Source organism: Carica papaya, chromosome 7 (genome assembly GCF_054855325.1).
Source record: "Carica papaya isolate Zhongbai chromosome 7, ASM5485532v1, whole genome shotgun sequence".
Lineage (NCBI taxonomy): Eukaryota > Viridiplantae > Streptophyta > Magnoliopsida > Brassicales > Caricaceae > Carica > Carica papaya.
In genome coordinates, this window is record NC_142315.1 from 3,960,155 (window position 1) to 3,980,010 (window position 19,856).

The window sequence follows — 19,856 nt, forward strand, 5'->3', positions numbered from 1 at the left end:
GAAACATGTTTATATTTAATATGAAGTTAAATAATTTATTGTGTTTCTATAAAAGTTAAATCATTATTATTATGTACATTAAGTTATATACAAAAATATTAAAATAATAACAAATCTAAAACAATCACCTTACAATATTATGCCTATACGCACAACTCCAATCCTAAAATTGGAATATCCATCTCCAATCACCTTACATGAGGCACAGAACCAATGCCCTCAAAATTCATTTTCTCTGAAAGATTTGACACAGAGAGAGAGAGAGAGAGAGAGAGAGAGAGAGAGAGAGAGGTACCAACAGGCTAATAAGCTGGGGCTGGTTGATATACCTCTACAGTAATTATTACTTTACTACTTTGCATGAGACGGGATTCCCAAATTGAGACATTGCTTAACTCACTGAACCCAGAAAGAAGCTGAGTAAATGGTCTCCATGGCAATAATGAGAAAGAAGCTGAAGTCTCAAATCCATCAAGCCAACAGAAGAGCAAATTAAATCAAAACCCAAATCTATCATACAATCAATGGAATGATAATAACACAGTTGTCTGTATAGAGTATAAAATTAACCCAAAACCACAAAAGATCACGCATCATATAGACAATCTCACACATGGACAAAAGTGGGGAAACAAACTGCTACTTCATCTAAGTAGTTGATATCACCAAACCCTAAGGCCTGCTCTAAATGCTGGTTAGAAATTCCGGGGTACTAAAATAATCCCTGCCGATTTTTTTTTTTTTTTTAACTTCCTCTACTTCATAAGACCTAACCTACTATGTCAAACTTCCACTTGACTACAACCAGTTTCCGCACCTATACAAGTCCATTCAAATGCTGTCATGACTTTTGAAGAATACATTTCTCATAGAGCGCAAGGATTTCTTTCTTATTGGGATTCTTCAACTGAAGCAACTCACCACCAAAATTATGCTTTGTTAGCTCCTGCTTAAGTTTCAATATGGTGAACTTTGTATAATCTTCCTGATTGTTTTGTTGGCTTTGGGTATCATCATCACCTTTGAATACTGAACCCCCATCATCTGGCTGTGTGGAAACTAAAGGGCTCGCTGTGCTTCTGGACCTCTTATTTGCTCTTAAAATTCTCTCACTTGTATCCATATCTTGAATGGATGCCCCACCTGTTTCGCCTTCATCAGCTCTCATTCTTTTCCCATGAGAAGCAGTTTTTAGCTTACTGTCCAATGCTGTTTCATTCAGTCTAACAGAAGTTAACTCTTGCTGGAGTTGATCAAGTTTTGCCTGTGCAGCTTGTAGTTGAAGAGAGAGGGCTTCTGCCCTCTCGTTAGCATCCGCATGGGCTACACGCTCCGAGTCCAAGAGATCTTGAAGTACCTTTACAGTACTAGCCCGTTGTTCATTGTTTGTTTTTAACAGTGACTCTATTTCTTTCTCCCTTTCTTCAACTCTTGCCTCTAGCAAAGAAACTTTTGAAAGCGCATCCCTTTCTGATAAACGTATTATGTGCAATTCATCATCCATGTCAGCTCTCTGTCTCTCCAACTTCTCAATTTGCCTTTCAGCCCTCTCAATTTGAGCCAGTCTTTCCATTGCTAACCTTTGGATTTCACTCCTTTCCTTTTGTGCTGTGGCAGCCTCAGCTCGTGCTCTATCGGCCAATTCAGTTGCCTTTTTAGCCTCCTTTTCAGCAATTTTACACCTTTCTTGTACTTCATCAAATCTTCTGAATTCTGACTGGTACCTTTGCTCCAGATGTATCTTCTCCTGCTCTAATATTCTTGCTTTCCCTTCAGACGATTGGCACTTAGCGTTAACAATTTCCAACTTATCAGTCAATTCTTTGATTTCAAGCTTCAATGATGATACCTCTGCATCATAACTTCTCATTTTTGAATCTGCAGCCTGCAAAGAAATTGTCATAGTGAAAAGCTCTCAATAACACTCATTGCAAACCATAGAAAGTGAGTTGCCATATGTCATGCACCACTCAACAATTTGATCAAATAATTGCCAGAGTAATGGGGAGGGAGAAGTATTGTGGTTCAGAAGCTCACCTTCAACTCTAGCTTTAGACTTGTCAAACACTGTTCAGCATACTCGACTTTTGCAGACTTCTCTTTTAGTTCCTCTTCCTGCGTGTTTATTAACGAAAGCAATTACAATTCTTTCCACATCCTCAAGGACTAAATAGTAGAGAGAGCAAAAGAGACAACAACAGAGACGGTGACTACCTTCTGAGCCAAAATGCTCGAAAATTCCTCTCTGAGAATATCTTCCCTCAGTTGTGTTTCCTTACTGGAGCGTTCTTGCACAATTGCGGCCTTCTCCAGAGCAGTCTTAGCTTCTCTAACAGCAAAATCATACTTCCGTCTCCACTCTGCGGCCTCCTCTTGAGCAGACTCAGCTTGTTCTCTGGCAGCAGCAAGCCTTGCTTCAGCAGTAGTGCTGCGAGTCTTGAGACGCTCAGCTTCTGAATTGGCCTGATCTTCCAACGCCTTTTGCTTTGATTCATAGTATGCATATTTTCTTTCCCAATCTTTGATTTCCTGCCTGGCAGAATCTAAGCTTTTCATCACAGTAGAATATTTCCCCTTCAATGAACTGTTTTCAAGCTGCAAATTTGTGATGCGGCTTGTATAGTCATCAGCAAGCTTCTTCTTGTCATTGATAGCATCATCATATCGCTTCAAGTACTCAGACTTATAGTTCTCACTATCTTTCAGTTGCTTATCAAGTAAGTTCAACTTATCTTCAGTTGCACGGCATTTCAACACAAGTGAATTCTTCTCTGATGCAATCTGATCTATAAGCCTCTTGGCTAGATCAAAAATTGGTCCCTCCAAGCTGAAGATCTCAATAGATGATTTAAAAGAAAGTTAAATGCAATACGACACAAATAAGAAACCACACCCAAATACTTTTCATCACTCATTAAAGGGAAATATGAAAGAAGAAACAAGAAGTAGAGCGTTATATATGGACCTTTTTTGCAAGAACACAGCCAGTTTATGCCATTTTTCTGGGCCATGGTATGATGCTTCATACTCAGACAAAAGTGCATCCAGAACCTGCACGGTATTATTCAGTAAAAATCAGATGTAAGAGTCCAAATATGAGACTTAATTCCTGAACTTCCAAAGGCGAGTACTTACCTTCACAACCTTATCTATATTTGCATCAGAAGCATGACAAGCTGCTCTCAGTCTCTTTTCCATGCTCTGCACAGCAACTGAACATTGCAAATCTGCCTCCATATATGCATTTCTCTTATAATCCTGCATCAATGACCAAGCAGACAAATATCATTCTGTGTTCAATGCTTCCAATAAATGCATAATCAGGAAATTGGATCATCAGTTACATGATATAAAAATTAAATGACATATTTTTGGAGTTGATTAAGGTTGTCTCACCTTATAAAGAAAAGCAGATTGAGAAATAATTCAATGTACAAAATTTTTCAAATTGTAGTTTTCAAGGGTGTCGATGTGTACAAAGTGGCAAAATTCCAACAATGCATAACAAGAAACATATAGTTTTAGGGAGAGAACGATGACTCCTCCCCCAATTCTTTCACAGACTTTGGGTTTAAAGGGAACTCAATGATGTTCCAGTTTTATTCCCAATTATTGATATAATCTTTGTGTTTATTCCGTAAAAGTACGCCGCAACATTCCAATTTCATTTCTCCATTTCAATTAAGCACATGGTTTATAAGAACTCAACGATATTATAACTTCACCCTTAATTATTGATATCAATGCCTTTATCTCTTTGGATGAAGAATAGATTAAAAAATGGAGACATGGTTGTAACTTCCTATTGGCATTAAATTAATTAGATTAAAGCAGTAAGAGTACAATTGTTCTGTCAACCAGCTGAGTCCATCAACACCTACAACACTGTACTTCAGTATTAATAGTGTATCAGAACACAGCCAAACAAAATCAGGTAATACCAGATATAACTAGAAAAAGAAAAGCGTATGGTTGAACTAGTCAATATCTTGATCAAAGTAAATCCAACTGAAACTGGATTAGACCAGATATGACTGCTTTTATCAAAACAGTTCTTACTAGAATGTAACTTTACTTTTTCAAATCCATGGATTTGCAGCTTCTTCCCCGTTAATTTCCATTTTCTAGTTTCATTAATCTGAGGTTCTGCTCTAAAGACCCAAACTGATTAAATAGCTTAGGAGAGACAAGAGAAAAAACAAAAAGAAAAGCTAATATGAGTAGAGCAGACAACATCAAAGTTCCACTACCTCAAATGCCTTCCTGAAGAATTTATGGAGAAGCTCCTCATATTTCTTCCTTGCCGAACCAACTCCTACAGCAGCAGCATTATACACGGCCAATGATTTTTGAACTGCTTCTTCATGTGCTTCCCTCAATGCAACCTAAAACCAGCAGCATTAGGAAATGATTAAATCATCAAGAGTAAGAGCAAAAGGATCACTTACTTCCTCGGGTGGCTTCCTACGGTCAAATCCACACATATAAAACTCAGCAGCCGAATCATATGCTTTTCGGCACTCAGCTTCTTCAACACTCTGCAAGAAAATTTTGAATATTAAAATATGTTTTCAGGCCTAAAAATGTCTGGTAAACTATTCCTTCAAGATTTCCTTGGATGGTCGTTTCTCCTCTCCAGTTATGCTTTACAAATTAAGTATATGTGAAATACAATAAGAAACTTTATGCACAATGTTCCTCCTTATCCCCATTCCTGGAAGTACATGGAACACATGCAAATAGAAGGGTTTTTAAATCCTTTGCACGAATACCCTGAATGTAGCAGTATGTGTCGTATAGATCATAAATATCAGGTAATGAGTAATCAATTTAAAAAAAATTCATGGTATAAATAAACACCAACCTGCCACGATGAAGTTATTGAAGGCACAGCACCATTATTAAGGGCATCAAGGTAAGACTGGGTGACACCAACAAGAACAGGACCAGTCATGATAGTAGCCCCAACTTGCTTGGGTCTTGTTCTCTCAAAAACAAACTTAGTCAATGCATCCAACCCGGATCTAAATTCAGGTCTTAATTTCTGCAGCTGCATAGCAAACGTATGGAATTGAGCGTCACATACTACAGTGTAAAACAAAGATAATGAATCTACAATAGATAGAGAAAGAGAGAGCACACTAACCGAAATCTGATCAAGCCGTTGGAGATCATTTTCATTGTTCAAAGGCCTAACAAGGGTGAAACATTCTCTATCTGGGAATAACGCTCGAATGGAGTCTCGGATCTATCAATCATTGTTATTATGTTGTTAGCATCTCTTACACAGGAAATAAAAAATTCATCTGTTACTTAATAGTTCCCATAAGAGAAACCTAGAAACCTAGGTCATAAACATGGCAGTTTATAGCAAACAATGTCTAAACTCATGTAACGCTATGGGATGAAAATTAAAAATAACAAAAAGTTGAGGAATGAATGATAAATTGGTAATTTAACTCATTTACTCCGACAGCAATAATTTGCATTTCAATAAAAAAACAGAAGAAATCGAAGAATTGAAACAAAAAATAAAAATTACACGTTCACCGATAACATAAAAAGTAATAAAAAATAAAAATTTCACTTTGAAAAAAACAATAAAAATTTTATTTAATCAAAAAAACAGTGCACAATACTGGAGCAGAGTAAAAAAAAAAAGGAAGTGATGACAAAAATCATATTTGAGAATCCCTTCCCTTCCCCTTCTCCCAACCCCACCTCCCCCCACTCCCTCCAAAAATTAAAAGGAAAAAGAAAAAGAAAGCAGATAATCTCATAATTTTATTTGAAGAGAAAGAAAAAAGAAATTTATTATTAGTAAGCCCTTATGCATGGAAGAAAGAAAAAATTAGTCATTTTAGTATACAACTAAAAAGGTAAACTAAGATATTTATTTTAACAAAAAAAAAAAGAAATACAGATCCGTAGGCAACTTAACTTGATGAAAAGAAAGAACAAATTGGGAGAGCAAGATGGTAATTTTATTAAGAGACGAAAATAGTTTGTTAGCCATAAAAGAGTTAAAAAAAAAAACAGGAAACCAGAAAGAGAAAAGAGTGAACAAGTAATTCTCTTTCACCAAAAGAGAAAAGAAAAAAACAAGAAACCAGAAATTTCATTAACCAGCAGAAAATAACAATATTAATCAAAAGATGATAAAAGAAAAGAGTAGATACAAGCAAAATTGTAGTTCTATTTTATCTAACAGGAAGAATAATGATTACTAATTTTATTTCGTAAAAAATCAGGAAAGAAAAAGCAAAATAACAAGTTCAACAAATATTTCAAAAAAAAAAAAAACAAGCTCAACAAAAAGAAAATGAAAAGAAAAATAAAAGATAAAAAAAATGGTGAAGAAAATACAGTGACTTGGCATCATCAGAAAAAACAAAGAAATCAGTAATTTGACCTTAAGCGAGAAAAATAAAAGGCAAAGTGTGAAGTTTTAACTTCTTTCTTTAAGTAAGAAAACATTAAATTTACCTTGATCATAGAACAGACAATTCAGAAATTTCATCAAGGGAAAAACCGTGATCAACCAAAGAAGGAAAAGGAAAAATAAGATTGAAGGAAGTGCAAGCAGAAAAGACATAATTGACCACAAAGAGAGAGGAGAGAGAGAGAAGAGAGATACTACTTTTATTTAGTAAAAAAGGAAGACAAATAATAAATTGAAAAAACCAAATATAGATTTGTTAATTTTATGTAATAAAAGTTTAAAGGAGGACTTTTGGAGCTTTCTTTAGAAAAAAAAAAGTGTTGACACAAATCAAGAAGAAAAGCGAGGAAGAAAAGCAAAAGTGAGGTGAAAGAAAATATGAGGAGAATAATAGACTGTTCATATGGAGGAGAAGAAAACGTGAAGCAAATGTCATCTTGCTATTTGCACAGATCCACCATTCACCAATTTGTACACCATTTAATGTACATATATAGATTATAGTCATTGTCTCCGAAATAATTAGAGAGAGAACCAAACTAATTATAAATGTTACCTCATTTTTGGAAGCTATATCTCTTCCACTACCTTGAACTGGCCTTAAAGCAAGCTCTAGATAGTCACGGGGAGTTATCTTCCGATTCTCTTCCACCAAATCCAAATAAAAGTCCTGCAAGTAGGTTTTGTAACATACTTATGCTTCCAAGATAATATGTATTCCAGCAATGCCTCTCTAATGAAGAACAAGAACAATTAGTTCAGAAATTACCCTTAATAGCCAAATAAAGATGGGGGAAAACTGCCCAAGTTCAGAGGCTGAACTCCTTCCTCCAGAGGCTTTTACGCGAATATGCTTTGTCATTTGGGTGACAAGAGAAAGTCGATCAAGAGCAGCTTCATCTATACCTCCCATCTAATAATACAACATGGATAAGGAAACAAGGGTCAAGTCCACAAGGAAAAAAAAAGAGCAAAACTGAAAACATTGTACTTTTTACCTTTAAAGGAGACAGAAAAGGCAACCATAAATTTTTGGGAGGATCAAGATCTCAGAAAAGATTGTACTAACCTGGTTGTAAATAAACATGCTAGATAACAGGACAGCTAATGAAAATATCTGAGTGCTATATGTACCCTGTCAGGGAAAGAGATAAGAGCGAGATTCCATAGTCACATGTCGAAAAATTTACACAAAAAGATATCTAGAAGACTGTAGAGATAGTAATGTAGGGCAAATTGAGCATTAGAATTTAAATTATTTGAAATAAGTATTAAATGATTCATTGGCATAAATTCTTCAATCAAGATAAATTTTTTTTGTTTTTAAACAACTTCAATCAAGATAAATAAAATCAAAAAAACAAACCGTTTGATCATATGCATCTATTCCTTCACTGTCTAACAATAAAAGATTGTATTCAGTTCCATCAAGAGCAGTTGTCTTCAAAGGTGCACTCCACAACCAAAGCCCCTTTGTACATGGTCGATGAGTTGATGCTACCTGAAATCCACTACTCTTCCCAAGAAGCTACAACATGGAGACACAGGTAGAGATGTTAGTTTGAAATGCAGTAGATAAACTGAAATATTTTTACAGCAACATAGCAACAGTGACAAGAGTCATGATTGTTATGTAGGAAAATATCTTGAAGCACTATTTTTCTTTTTGAAATAAAAAATATAAAGTGTGTCGCTAAATACAAATATCAAGAGGGTGCAAACCCATGAACAAATTGATTTACATATTAATAAGGATATCGATTAGTTCTCCTAAATTCTCCATGAAGTACAACAGTTGACCCATAACCAAAACACCTAGGGTCTGAAATCATCTAAGTCGAATCTTACCAATACCCTCTTCCATTTTATCATAAACTCTTCTATTTCTTTCTTTCCACATTACCCGAAAAATTGAATGGGGAATAAACCCCAAATGTTTTTCCCAACCAATAATACCCGTCCACGGCCATATCTCATCCCTTACAATACCAGCCTTAACCCAACTGAATTCTAGAATCTCATAGGCCATAGACTATAAACTATACACAATGGGACACCAAAGTAGAATATGGTCACAAGTCTCCTCCGCTCTATTACATAAACAACAGCACTTTATCATGATCTTCCCCCTTCTCATCAGCTTATCAATGCTCAAAATGCATCTACAACCTGCTTTCCAGGCAAAAAAAGCCACCTTGAAAGAGGCATCAACCTTCTAGACTTGCCTAAACGGACAATTGTTCTCAATTGGGATAATTGTAGTTTTGAAACCTGCAACTACAACAAAATTTCAAAAACATCAAAGTAAAAAGGAGCTCACATCGGAGTGCAGGCAGGGGGGATAGAATCACATTGGAGTGTAGACACGGGGGATAGAATCAGCTTTTGGCAAAACCTTTGGCTTAGAGGGGAAGTACTAAGAGATAGTTTTCTCAAATTTATGCCATTGCACAACATAAGAATATCGCGGAATATGAGTAATTCAAAGATATTGGGAAGGTTAGTGAGTAAAACGTGAATGTGTTGAGGAATCTCAATGATTGGGAGATTAATGAATATGAGTTTCTTTATACAATTTTTCTTTGTACCTTTAAACAGGAGCAATGACCAACCAAAATGAAGTCCCAATGCCACGGTTCCCTTTACGGTCAGGTCTTTCTATAATTATTTGGTTAAGAATGATACCACAAAATTCAGGTTCTAGCTTCGGCAAATCTAGAAGGTTAATGCTCCACCCATAACTGCTTTCTTTGCGTGGGGAGGTCAGGCGTTAATGTATCCTAACTATTGACAAACTGATGAGAAATGGAAAGATTATAGGGAACAGTTGTTTTCTGTGCAAAAAGGAGGCGGAGGCTTATAATTATATCATGCTTTGGTATCCTTTTGTGTATAAGTTATGGACTATGACTAACGGACTATTGGGAATTAACTGAGCTGTGACTAGTTCGGTAATGGATGAGATCTAGGCCCGAAAGGGTACTAGTGGTGGGAAGAAATAGGCGGGCCTCATTCCTTACCTATAATTTTTTTGTTGATGTGGAAATAAAGAAACAAGAGAGGTTTTAAGGGGTGGAAGATGATTCTATTAGGTGTTAGAGGCAGATGATTCTAGAACCTAAATTTTTTTTTATTATGGGTAATCCTCATTATTTTATGGAGGATTTTTAGGACCTTATTGATATCATAATAAATATGTAAATATTTTTGCACATTGTGGCACCCTTCTTGGTGCTTGAGAATTAATGAATACTATACTTTTCCTTTCAAGAAAAAAAAAAAAAAAAAAAACAAAACAAAACCAAAAAAAAAAAAAAAAAAAGAAAAAAAAAAAAAAAAAGAAAAAACAAAAGAGCTCACATCAAGAAGAAAGATAGGGAGGTCATTGGAGTTAAGATCCTCCAATTAAAGAAGTATGTGTAGAAGTCAAGTGCAAGAATGGACCTAAGCCAACAATTGAATCTAGTTATGTTCAACTCAAGTATCAACTTAATAGTACAAATTTGTCAATATGTTGATTCATCTTGCAAACGGGATTTCACACTGCCACCAATTGCGTGTTTCTATTATTTTTGCTATTGAAGAGAATGACTAAAGTTTTTATTAGAGAGCTTGAATACCAAAGTTACACCATTCACCATTTCAAAACTCTTGGACGAGTTTTCTCAAGCCAATTTATAGTTTCTGAATATATTAGAAATTATAATTTTTTAAATTATAAACCTATTTAGGAAGTCTATTATTATGAATTTTACTAATTTTAAGATTTTATTATTTTCAGTATTTAGAATTCATGTTCCTATTCCTATTAGTATTAGTATTAATATCTCGTAGTTTAATCCCATTTGGAGAGGTTACTTAGAAATCACTACCAACTAATCACACTTTTGAAAGGAGGCTAATTATTCAATAAAAGTTTCTTGAGAATAATTCATAATGTTTCTGGTTATATGATGTATCAAACCCTTAAGTATGAAACTTAAGAATTCTTAGATGTGATACTTCTAAATTTCATACTAAAATCCCTAAATAGGCAAACTAACATTAATTTGTCCTAAATCGCCAGACCTATATTAGAAAACACTAATTCTATTAGAAACTGTTTTGTTTTTCACACATGCCAGCCAACCTTTCCATCCTTGTGATTCATAATAATTTTAGCTAAGCTGCAGCCATAACACGGCACTTCTTTCACTTTCTGGCATATCACCTCTGAATAAAACTTCATCAAGATCTCATCCGTCTGCCGTGGACTGATTTATAGGAATACAAAAGGGAAGAGAGAAGAGAAGGATTTGGAAATTCAATCAAGGAAGGAGCCAGAAATGATGAAGTTATACTACTTGTATGGGCTGATTTACAAGAATAGAACAGAAAGGGGAATAGGAAGACAATAAGAAAACAATCAGAGAAGAGAAGTTATAAAGAGGGTTTAGAAGAAAGAAACTTAATAAAAAAAAAAAAGAGAGTAACCATTTCATAAATCTGTAGCTTCTGGTGTTTAAATCATATCCTCAAAATCCTATAGCCTATTTAGATATTACTATCACAACCCATTCTATTAACTAACAACATTATAACCCATTCTAGTAATCAAGAACTGGCAACACTATAACTCTTAACAATTTTACTGATAACAAACTCGTGATTAAGAGAGTAATCATCTAAATCACCCTTGCCAACCTCGAATAGTCAAGTTCTCTACACCTAACGAGCATCATTTTGTAATTAGCTCTGCACGACGGGATCAGGCAGCTTTATATATCCTTTTCCCATAAAATACTTGAGTAATAATCCTAAAAGTAATGTCGTAATAGCATAAAAGCTTAACTATCCCCCTAAATTAGCATATCCAGAACATTTCTCAGAGCTTTCACACCCTAAACGAACAAAACTCTTCAAATTTCCTACAAAACCTAACTAGTTCCACAATTACGAACCCTAGACCTCAAAATCTCACAAATAAAACAATCAAAAGTTACACACAAATTATACACTATCGAGATAACTACAGCTATAAAAAATTCCAAAAAATGGGAACCAGTCACCTGATTTAAGATAAAGCTCTTTCCTTGCCTTGCACGACCACACACGGAGACTACGCCTATTGGTTCCTTGACAAGCTGAAGAGCGGCCACTGCCTCTGGATCCATCCTGAACTTCCCCTTCTCGTCATAATACACCAACCGAATCGGCCTCGCCGGTCCCGTCACCGGTGACGACTGCGGCACCGTAGACGGGGAAAAATGAGGCAAGGATTCTGGTGAACCATCAGATTCTTTTCCCCTACTAAAAAATCTCCTCATCTTGTTGAAACCCCCTTTCCGTTTCTATATCCTCCTCCTTGATTTTCAATTTTCCGTTCTGTGTTTCCTCTGTTTGAGCTCTCCCGGCTCGGGGACTACTTTCTTTTCTACTGAGACAGCGAGAGAGGAGAGGTTTAAAATTGGGGGAGGGAAAGCGGGGGTAAGAAAGAAGGAGACAACTACGGAGATCGCTCAAAAGGCAAAACAGGTCAGGAAGGATATGAATTTACGATTAAGGACACGAAATCTGAAACAGATGGTCAGGAAATACAAGGGTAATTTAGTCATTTCAAAAATACAATAATACAGAGCTGGAATGAGCGTGGTAATAAAGCTACTTTTAATTTATGCTATAACTCAAATTATTAAAAACCGAATTGATTAAAGTCATTCCTAAGAGGAGGCAATTTGGATTTTCACACATTTAACATTTAGAATAATGTTCAGTAAATTTTATTAATCATTTAGCACGTAGTTAAAAAAGATTAATCATTAATCATGTATAATATAAAATGAATATTATTTTTTAAAAAAAATAATAATATAATCATTTTAAATTAAATCATAAACGGTAAATATGAAAATATAATTATTTTATGATATATATATATATACAGATTAAATTGTATAAATTTTTTATCAAAACAACAATTAAGCACATACATTATAATTTTACTAAATAATTAATTGTTAAACTTATCCTTATATGTTCAATTGGGAGGCAGAAATTAAATATTTCAAACATATAAATATAAAGTAAAAAATATGAAATTTGCTATGATGCAATAGTAATTGAAACAAATGGATCACATTAATGTGTGTGACTTCCCAAAAATAAAATTTAACATATGGAATATGATATTTATGTTGCTAATATTATGTTCCTCGAAGTCAATTATATTAAATGCATTGTAGACATTATGATGTTTCTTTCCAAATGAATTATAATGAGTTATTTTAATAATAAGAAACAAGTATTTAATTTTACCGCGCTATTACAAATTTTTAATAATAAATATGTATTAATCCGTAAAAACCAAAAAAAAGACCACAATGAGTTTATAATGATAAGACTTAAACATAGTTTATAAGGATTCATAATCAAATGACTAACATAAGTTAGACATTATCGTCACAATCCGAATGATGTAATACAATAAGGTTTTACTAAAATAAAATATGAGATTTCAAGAAATTTAAAAGGGTCGTTACTAATCAATTTAAGTTAGAAGTTAGCACTTAAATACTTATTGATCGATTTTAAGCCTAACCCAATAGTTAAAGTAGCATATGAGGGGAGTGAATTTGGTCTATTAAATTTATTATAATTTAAGCGTAATTTAATAATCTCAAAACTTTAAACTCAAAATAAGTTGATTCTAAACGAGTTTTGTCAACAAAAAAAATGTGAATTAGAAAATATTAACCTCAGTTTTTATTAATCTACTTTAATTATAATTAACTAATTTCAACATATCAACAAAATGTTAATTTCAGCTTTAATTAACGCACTTTAATCATAATTAATTCAACTCAAAATCAATTAAAGAAAGAATAATGGAGAGAAGATGTGAATATCATTTATAGAAGTTCAACCTAATTCATGTCCATGTTATTTTCTCAAGTCACCACTTGAGAATTTCATTATAGACTCATCAATTACACTTGCTTATTTTACCCAAGGTCAACAAGTTATACATTTCAAAATGTTTATTTACATGGAGTCAACAAGTTGTACCTTTCAAAATGCTTGTTTTCCTTAATGTCGATAAGTTACATCTTTTACCACACTTGCTTTTCTGTAAGTCGATAAAATACACACAATGTTTAGGTTACATAAGGTTGGTAAATTGCACCTTTTTCAGAGGTTGTTTTACTAAAAGCCAACAAGGTACATCTTTCTCATAAGCGTTCCTTCAATACTTTTAGTCCAAAAAAATTCTCACTCATTTCTTATAACTTCCAAAGAGGAATATAAGAATTAAGCTTAATATTTTTCTATATCTAAATAGTGGATGTACAACATGAAACTCAAGAAATAAAATATGATGCTCAAGAAAAGCAAAAAGATATATGAGTTTTAAACTTTAAATGCTTAAAATCTTATATTAAATGAAGTGGTTTACAATATTTAAAAGCACTTGTCCGAAATTATCCATTAGATACAAGTCTAGATAGGTGAAAGCACTAATGTTCTTAAATGACTGTTTTTCTCGTCTTTTTAAATTCTGTTAGCTTCCAATATAATTTGAAGGTGTAGGCACAATGTGCTACACATGGATAGTCACATTTTTTAGATAAAAATTCTCATAATTTAGTTCTCAAAATATTTTGAGATGTCTTAGACAATTTTTTCTTGACTTTTCAAATACCATTTAAATGATTTTCAAAAAATCTTTTTTCAACTGTAAATGAGAAAATTCAAATAACTTAAAGACTCAAATTGAGAGTGATGTTGTGGGGGATTAGAGGTGACCGTGAATAGAGATCACATGAGTTTAAAGAGAGACTTGACTTGAGATGAGAGAGACAATCACAAAGATGAGAGAAGAGAACTTAGAGAACTTTGAGTCTTGTAGCAAGTGAAGAGAATGAGTAGTTTTGGACCTTTGGTTCAACTAAAAGGTTAGTGGAAGGGGGAAGGGGAAAGAATTTGGGATTTTATTATTAAATTTTATATATTATATCATATATAATTATAATTTATACATAAAAGCTATAAAATAAAATAATAATAATAAGTTTAATTCACCAGACTGGCAAACTGCAACCAAACTAATTAACCGAATAAATTGAGTCGTGTCAATCAAATTAGAAAAATTAATCGACTAAACCGAACTTATCTCCCCTAAATAGTTCAGTAGGTTCCTACAAACTCTTATTTCTAACACGATAGACCTAAGTTATATCATCACAATAGTCCAAAAAAAGTGTTAATTGGTCAGTAAGAGTAGTGATATCAAGTTGTAGAAGCCCGGAACCTTAAATGAAATAAATTTATAATTTAATGTAAAAGTGAGTAATAATGTTAGGATTTACATCACTTACACAATAAATTGAATTGTCCAATAGGGTTACGGAAATATCCATTCTATGTGGTTCATAAAACACAAACAATAATTAAAGAAAAATAAATAAATAACTATACTAATACAACCTTCACTAGCACTTAAAGGAAGTCCGGGAGATTGATTATTCACAACCCTCTTGCTAATCGGGATATGGATCTTGATCTTCTTTATCTAAAATGGTTAAGAAAATTGTGAGTTACGCTAATCCAGTAAGAATATCACATTAATCACTAATACGAAAAACTAAATGTTGGTAAAAATCAGAAAATAACTAATGGAGTCTTTGTTTTAAGTAAATATATATATCTTTAAAATTTTTTATTCGATACTTGCTATTACAATTTTTTTCAAAATCAACTTATGAAGACAATTAACCAAATGATATTTTAATTTCATGCATAGGATCAACAATCATTCCTTTTTAACCTACTTATTAGGATATTTGGGGGTCTATACGAATATCCATCTATTCATGAACCCAATATCAAGATTTGACAATTAACCCGACTGTTCTCATACCCCGTTCGGTAATGAGTGCCAAAAACACTATCGTCTCGATACCCCGTCCGGGATGAGAATGAACCATATCTCCCAAAATCTTTCCGGTATAGAACTTTTCAACCTCATCCAATGGATGTAATGTCCACGGTAGAATTCCCTATGTACCAGTTCCGTCCACCCTTTCCCAGGATGCCCAGTAAGTTTTCTTTTATTTAGACTCTCATCATCTAAATAACCACTAAAGCATACCAATATCTCATTTTATATTCATAAATTAATTCAAATGACACTTAAACTAGCGATATAGTTTAGCATAACCAAATAATCAATAACTAGAATACCGAATAAACAATGCAGGAGAAACCAAATAATCGAGAAGATTATAAAAACTATTAATTCAATTACACAGAGTATAATAGTAAGCAAATGTAGCTAGTATAGGAAAATAAATATGGAATCAGGACAAATGTGAACTAACCGGTTCCGGATCCACCAGTGACCTGTAATATTTTTAGAATTTTTCTAATTTTTTCATAAAATACACAATTATCGATTATTAATCCTCAATTTATCATAACCAAGAATAGGGTGAGGGATCATTACCTGAATCGATGTTTCGAAATATTGTACTATCTACTGTGCCTCCTAATGGGTCTCAAGTTTCCTGAATTTTTCTTGCGAGAATTCAAAATACTCGTCACATACCTATAAATACCCCAAAAATTCAAAATCGGTGTTAAAAATCCTTTCCGACCAATTTTAGGGTTCCAGTGCGGCAGCACCGTCGTGCTCTAGTGCCGGCTCCGCCGCCCATAACGGCGGTTCGCCTTGTTTTGGCTAGTTACACGTATTCTTGCAGAAAAACAGAATAGAGGGCCTCAGTTGGCCAGAAATTACAAGAAACCAAACCTAACGACGGCGAGTCTCTGGGTGCAGTGGCTCTGTCGATTCTCCTTCGCGGTTGGATTTTTTTTTTCGGCTAACCTGCACAGAAAAGGACGGTAAATGTAATTATCGAAAAATTGTGTAAAACTAGAAACAAGAAGGGACTCATCAAAGGGGTTTTAAAGTTTCGACTGCGGTGGCTCCATCGAGCTTTACTTGTGATTTTCGGCTCACCCATTGTCCATCTTACTCCGATATGGCTATAGTGAGACTCGGAATCGAATTCCAAGTGGGTAGGGGAGAATTTCACCTTTTTTTGCAGTTAGCGGTGGCTCCAGTATAGCGACACCTGGTCCTTCTTTTCCGACGAGGGCAGGTGCGGCTAAGGTTAGGGTTCTCTTGTGACGCGATGTTTATATACATATCCCGCATTGATCTAGACCGTCCATTCGCATAGATATGGAGTGAAGAGAGTTGTCTGATCGTTACTTATTTAGGCTGATTGCGTGGGTGAATATGGGTTACTCATCGTGATTGATCTTATACATCTAATCGCGCTTAAAGAGAGAATGTATTTGAGCAATTCACACTCGCGAGACTAATTTGGATCGTCGGATCGCTGGGCACGTGGATCGCCCACATGGCCTCACGCGTGACGCCTATGTCAGCATCTCTTGTCACGCGGATCACCCACATGGCCTCACGCGTGACGCCGATATCAGTATCTCTTGCCACGCGGCGTGCTCTAGTTTGTCATGGTTGCTGACTGGATCGTCCTACGTAGCTAAATTTTTTCTTTTTATATTTTAACCCCTTATTTCTAATTTTTCTTTCAAAAAGACCTCAAAACTCAAAATTCCACCCATGTTCTGCAAAATTACTTTCAATTTCGTCTCTAACTTATTTTTCTCAAAAAAATTTAATAAAATTAAATTAAAATAATATTTTTAATTATATATATTTTATAAATAAAAAAATTTTATCACGAACCAAATTTCAGACCCGAATATTATTCTAGTAAAGTATATAGTAAATCTAGGAGACCAGTTGGTCCACAGAGATGTTGCCTTCAATAAGAATGTGAGAAAATTGAACTTCATGATATTCATGTTCCAAGTGACCTTGAGCCCCTCTATAACTCCATGAAGCTCATTAAACCAACCATCACTGATGCTTTATATTTGATATAAAACCAATCACTCAATTTTCTTGATTGTCTTTAACGAGGTTATGAACAGTAACGTTGTCCTAGAAATCCTTTAAGTAGAATTGTTAATATTATAATTTTTATCGAGTTATATTAGAACTAAATATTTTGAAGAATGGTATATTGTTTAAAGAATGTGATCAAAAATAATAAAAGCTACATGTTAAAAAGCTCATAAAAGATACATTGAGCTTAAAAAGCTTTTAGGACTAAAAAGCTTTTAGACTTTTAGTATTTGTTCTTACTTAATAAACATTTCATAATTTTTTATAGTCAAAATATATTATTTGAGAAAAATAAAATTTAAATACTCAATTTAAAGTTCATATTTATTATGGAAGTGGAATAGAAGAACTATTTATGTAAAATACTATATCAACTATTTTCTATCTCCATAACATGATAAACTAATCATAAATTATTTAGTATTCTATTAAATTTAAATTAGAATAATTCTCTTATGGGTTACTGAATTTTCATAAGAAATCAATTTATCTTAGTCTAATTTATTAATTAACCAAAACCCACATATGATTTGGGATTAGTTCTTGAAATTAAAACTTTCAAGTAATCAAACTTATTCTAACAAAATCTATGGTGGAAATAAATTAATTTTTACACAACCGACCGTAAACTTGGCCAAGTATTCACAAACTCATATATTTTTCTTCTTTATAAACATATATATATATATATATATATGTTTGAAGAGTAGTGGATTTATATTTCAGTTGACCTTCAATTCCTGGTGGCTTTCCCACTAGTTGACCTTCCCTCGAACTTCTCACCGAAAGTTAAAGTCGTGCCTCGAGACCTTTGACAATTAAAATGTCTTTCTTAACCACCAGAAGCATTTTAAATCAATTTTTGTATATTTGCCTTGTTTTATATTTAAAATTAATATAAGTTTATTCAAATTAGAAAATTATAAAATTTTATTTAAAATATTAAATTTGTGTTAATATAAAATTTATTTAAAATTAAATTAAGTGTTCTAAATTTTATCGATTTTTACAAATTTTAGAATGTACCATTCTAATTTTTAAACAAAGTTCTATAAGGGTTTAATTTTTTAATTAATAATTTTATTTATATAATTTCAAATTAACTAAACTTATAAATAAATTCTCTGCTATTTTTATGTATGTTTTAATTAAATTTATAATTAATTGAATCACAAAATGCAGGTAGTTTATGCTAATATTAGAAAATTTATGCTAATACTTAATCATTTTTTGCAATTTAGACGTTTTATCTGTAATTAAATTAATCTTATTTGTGGATTCAATTCGAACAATCGTACATTTATATTAATCTCAATTAAAAAATAAACTAAAAACTATCTAATTGAAATTAAACATAGAATTAATTTTAAATTATAATGTTATTTTTACTATATTTATATAAGCATTTTTATTTTATGAAATTAAAATCTAAAAGAAATTAGTATATTCCCGCAACATAACAGGAACAAAATTCAAATAAAAAGGGCAAAAAAAAAAAGATGGAAGAGAAAAAAAAAATTAAAAAAAATAATAATTTACAGCCACAAAGCTCCAGCTTTCTTCAAAATTGGTACCAATTCACCAGAGATATGAGCAGACATAACCCTATCCAACCCTCCCAACAACTTCCCTCCCACAAAAACAGCCGGTAACTGTATCACTCCACCCTTACCACCGCCATCATCATCCCCTCCAACTCGCGACAACTCGCGAATTATCGTCTCCCCTCCGTCTTCCCCAATCTCAAAAACCGGCGGGTTCACGCCGTGCCCTAGCAACAGTTTCCTCACCACATGGCACATGCAGCACCCACGTCTCCCGAACACAATCACCGCATTCTCCTCCACCATTTTCGCCACGTCACGTGACTCACGCGCTGGCGACCGAGGTAACAAAGACGGCGTCGACGAGGGAGATTTTCCGGCGAGAAGAGGAAGATTAGTGGAACGGTAAGGGATGGCTTCTTGCATTGAGATTATATCAAAACGGCAGCGTGTTGGATTCAGGATGAATTTGAGAGATTCTGGAAGAGAGAGGGGGAATATAAAGAAGAGGTGGTGATAAAAGAGGAGACTCTAACGTCAACGGTGGTTACGCGTTGTGGTACGTCACAGGATTGTGGGTGACGTCGTTTTACATCACCCGCATTGTGGACTGATTCCGTGTTACGCACCAGTTATCGTCACCGCTGTTCTCACTAACAACTTTATGATTTAATGAATGAATTAATTAATTTTAATTTAATTTAATTAAACCCAATGTAGTGGAAAATGCAAGTTGGTGGGTGAAATCTTTGGATTATGGAGGAAGAAGACAAAATCCTATCCAGAAGGGGTTATGACGTCATCCACAAAATTACACGGTTTGTCTTTGTTGCACATCAGCGTGAATACGCCATGTGGCAGGATAACGTTATTGGTCCACCGTTTTCTCCTATAT

General features: G+C 33.8%; 2 protein-coding genes across 2 annotated transcripts; both read right to left on the reverse strand.

The window, feature by feature from the left end:
• Window positions 1–492: 492 nt before the first annotated feature.
• LOC110813567 (Guanylate-binding family protein) lies at window positions 493–11,920 on the reverse strand. Its single transcript, XM_088206932.1, has 14 exons — window positions 11,491–11,920; window positions 7,809–7,970; window positions 7,512–7,577; window positions 7,212–7,355; window positions 6,999–7,112; window positions 5,147–5,248; window positions 4,865–5,050; window positions 4,449–4,538; window positions 4,251–4,385; window positions 3,136–3,258; window positions 2,966–3,051; window positions 2,215–2,827; window positions 2,038–2,115; window positions 493–1,885 (listed from the first exon to the last, which is right to left on the reverse strand). The coding sequence occupies exons 1-14, from the start codon at window positions 11,746–11,748 to the stop codon at window positions 842–844; spliced, it is 3,201 nt and encodes a 1,066-aa protein (XP_088063058.1). The 5' UTR covers window positions 11,749–11,920; the 3' UTR covers window positions 493–841.
• A 6,845-nt stretch (window positions 11,921–18,765) lies between these two features.
• Window positions 18,766–19,476, reverse strand: GRX480 (Thioredoxin superfamily protein). Its single transcript, XM_022040779.2, has one exon. It carries the CDS (start codon window positions 19,385–19,387, stop codon window positions 18,953–18,955), a length of 435 nt encoding a protein of 144 aa, XP_021896471.2. The 5' UTR covers window positions 19,388–19,476; the 3' UTR covers window positions 18,766–18,952.
• Between the last annotated feature and the right edge of the window lie 380 nt (window positions 19,477–19,856).

What these genes read in the sequence shown, in the direction of transcription:
- LOC110813567 (XM_088206932.1), bottom strand. Translation starts at nt 11,748, where the DNA reads ATGAGGAGATTTTTTAGTAGGGGAAAAGAATCTGATGGTTCACCAGAA. An exon ending in TAGATGCATATGATCAAACG is followed by an intron (nt 7,578 to 7,808) that starts GTTTGTTTTTTT and finishes TTTCCCTGACAG; the next exon opens with GGTACATATAGCACTCAGAT. An exon ending in GCATGTTTATTTACAACCAG is followed by an intron (nt 7,356 to 7,511) that starts GTTAGTACAATC and finishes TTGTATTATTAG; the next exon opens with ATGGGAGGTATAGATGAAGC.
- GRX480 (XM_022040779.2), bottom strand. Translation starts at nt 19,387, where the DNA reads ATGCAAGAAGCCATCCCTTACCGTTCCACTAATCTTCCTCTTCTCGCC.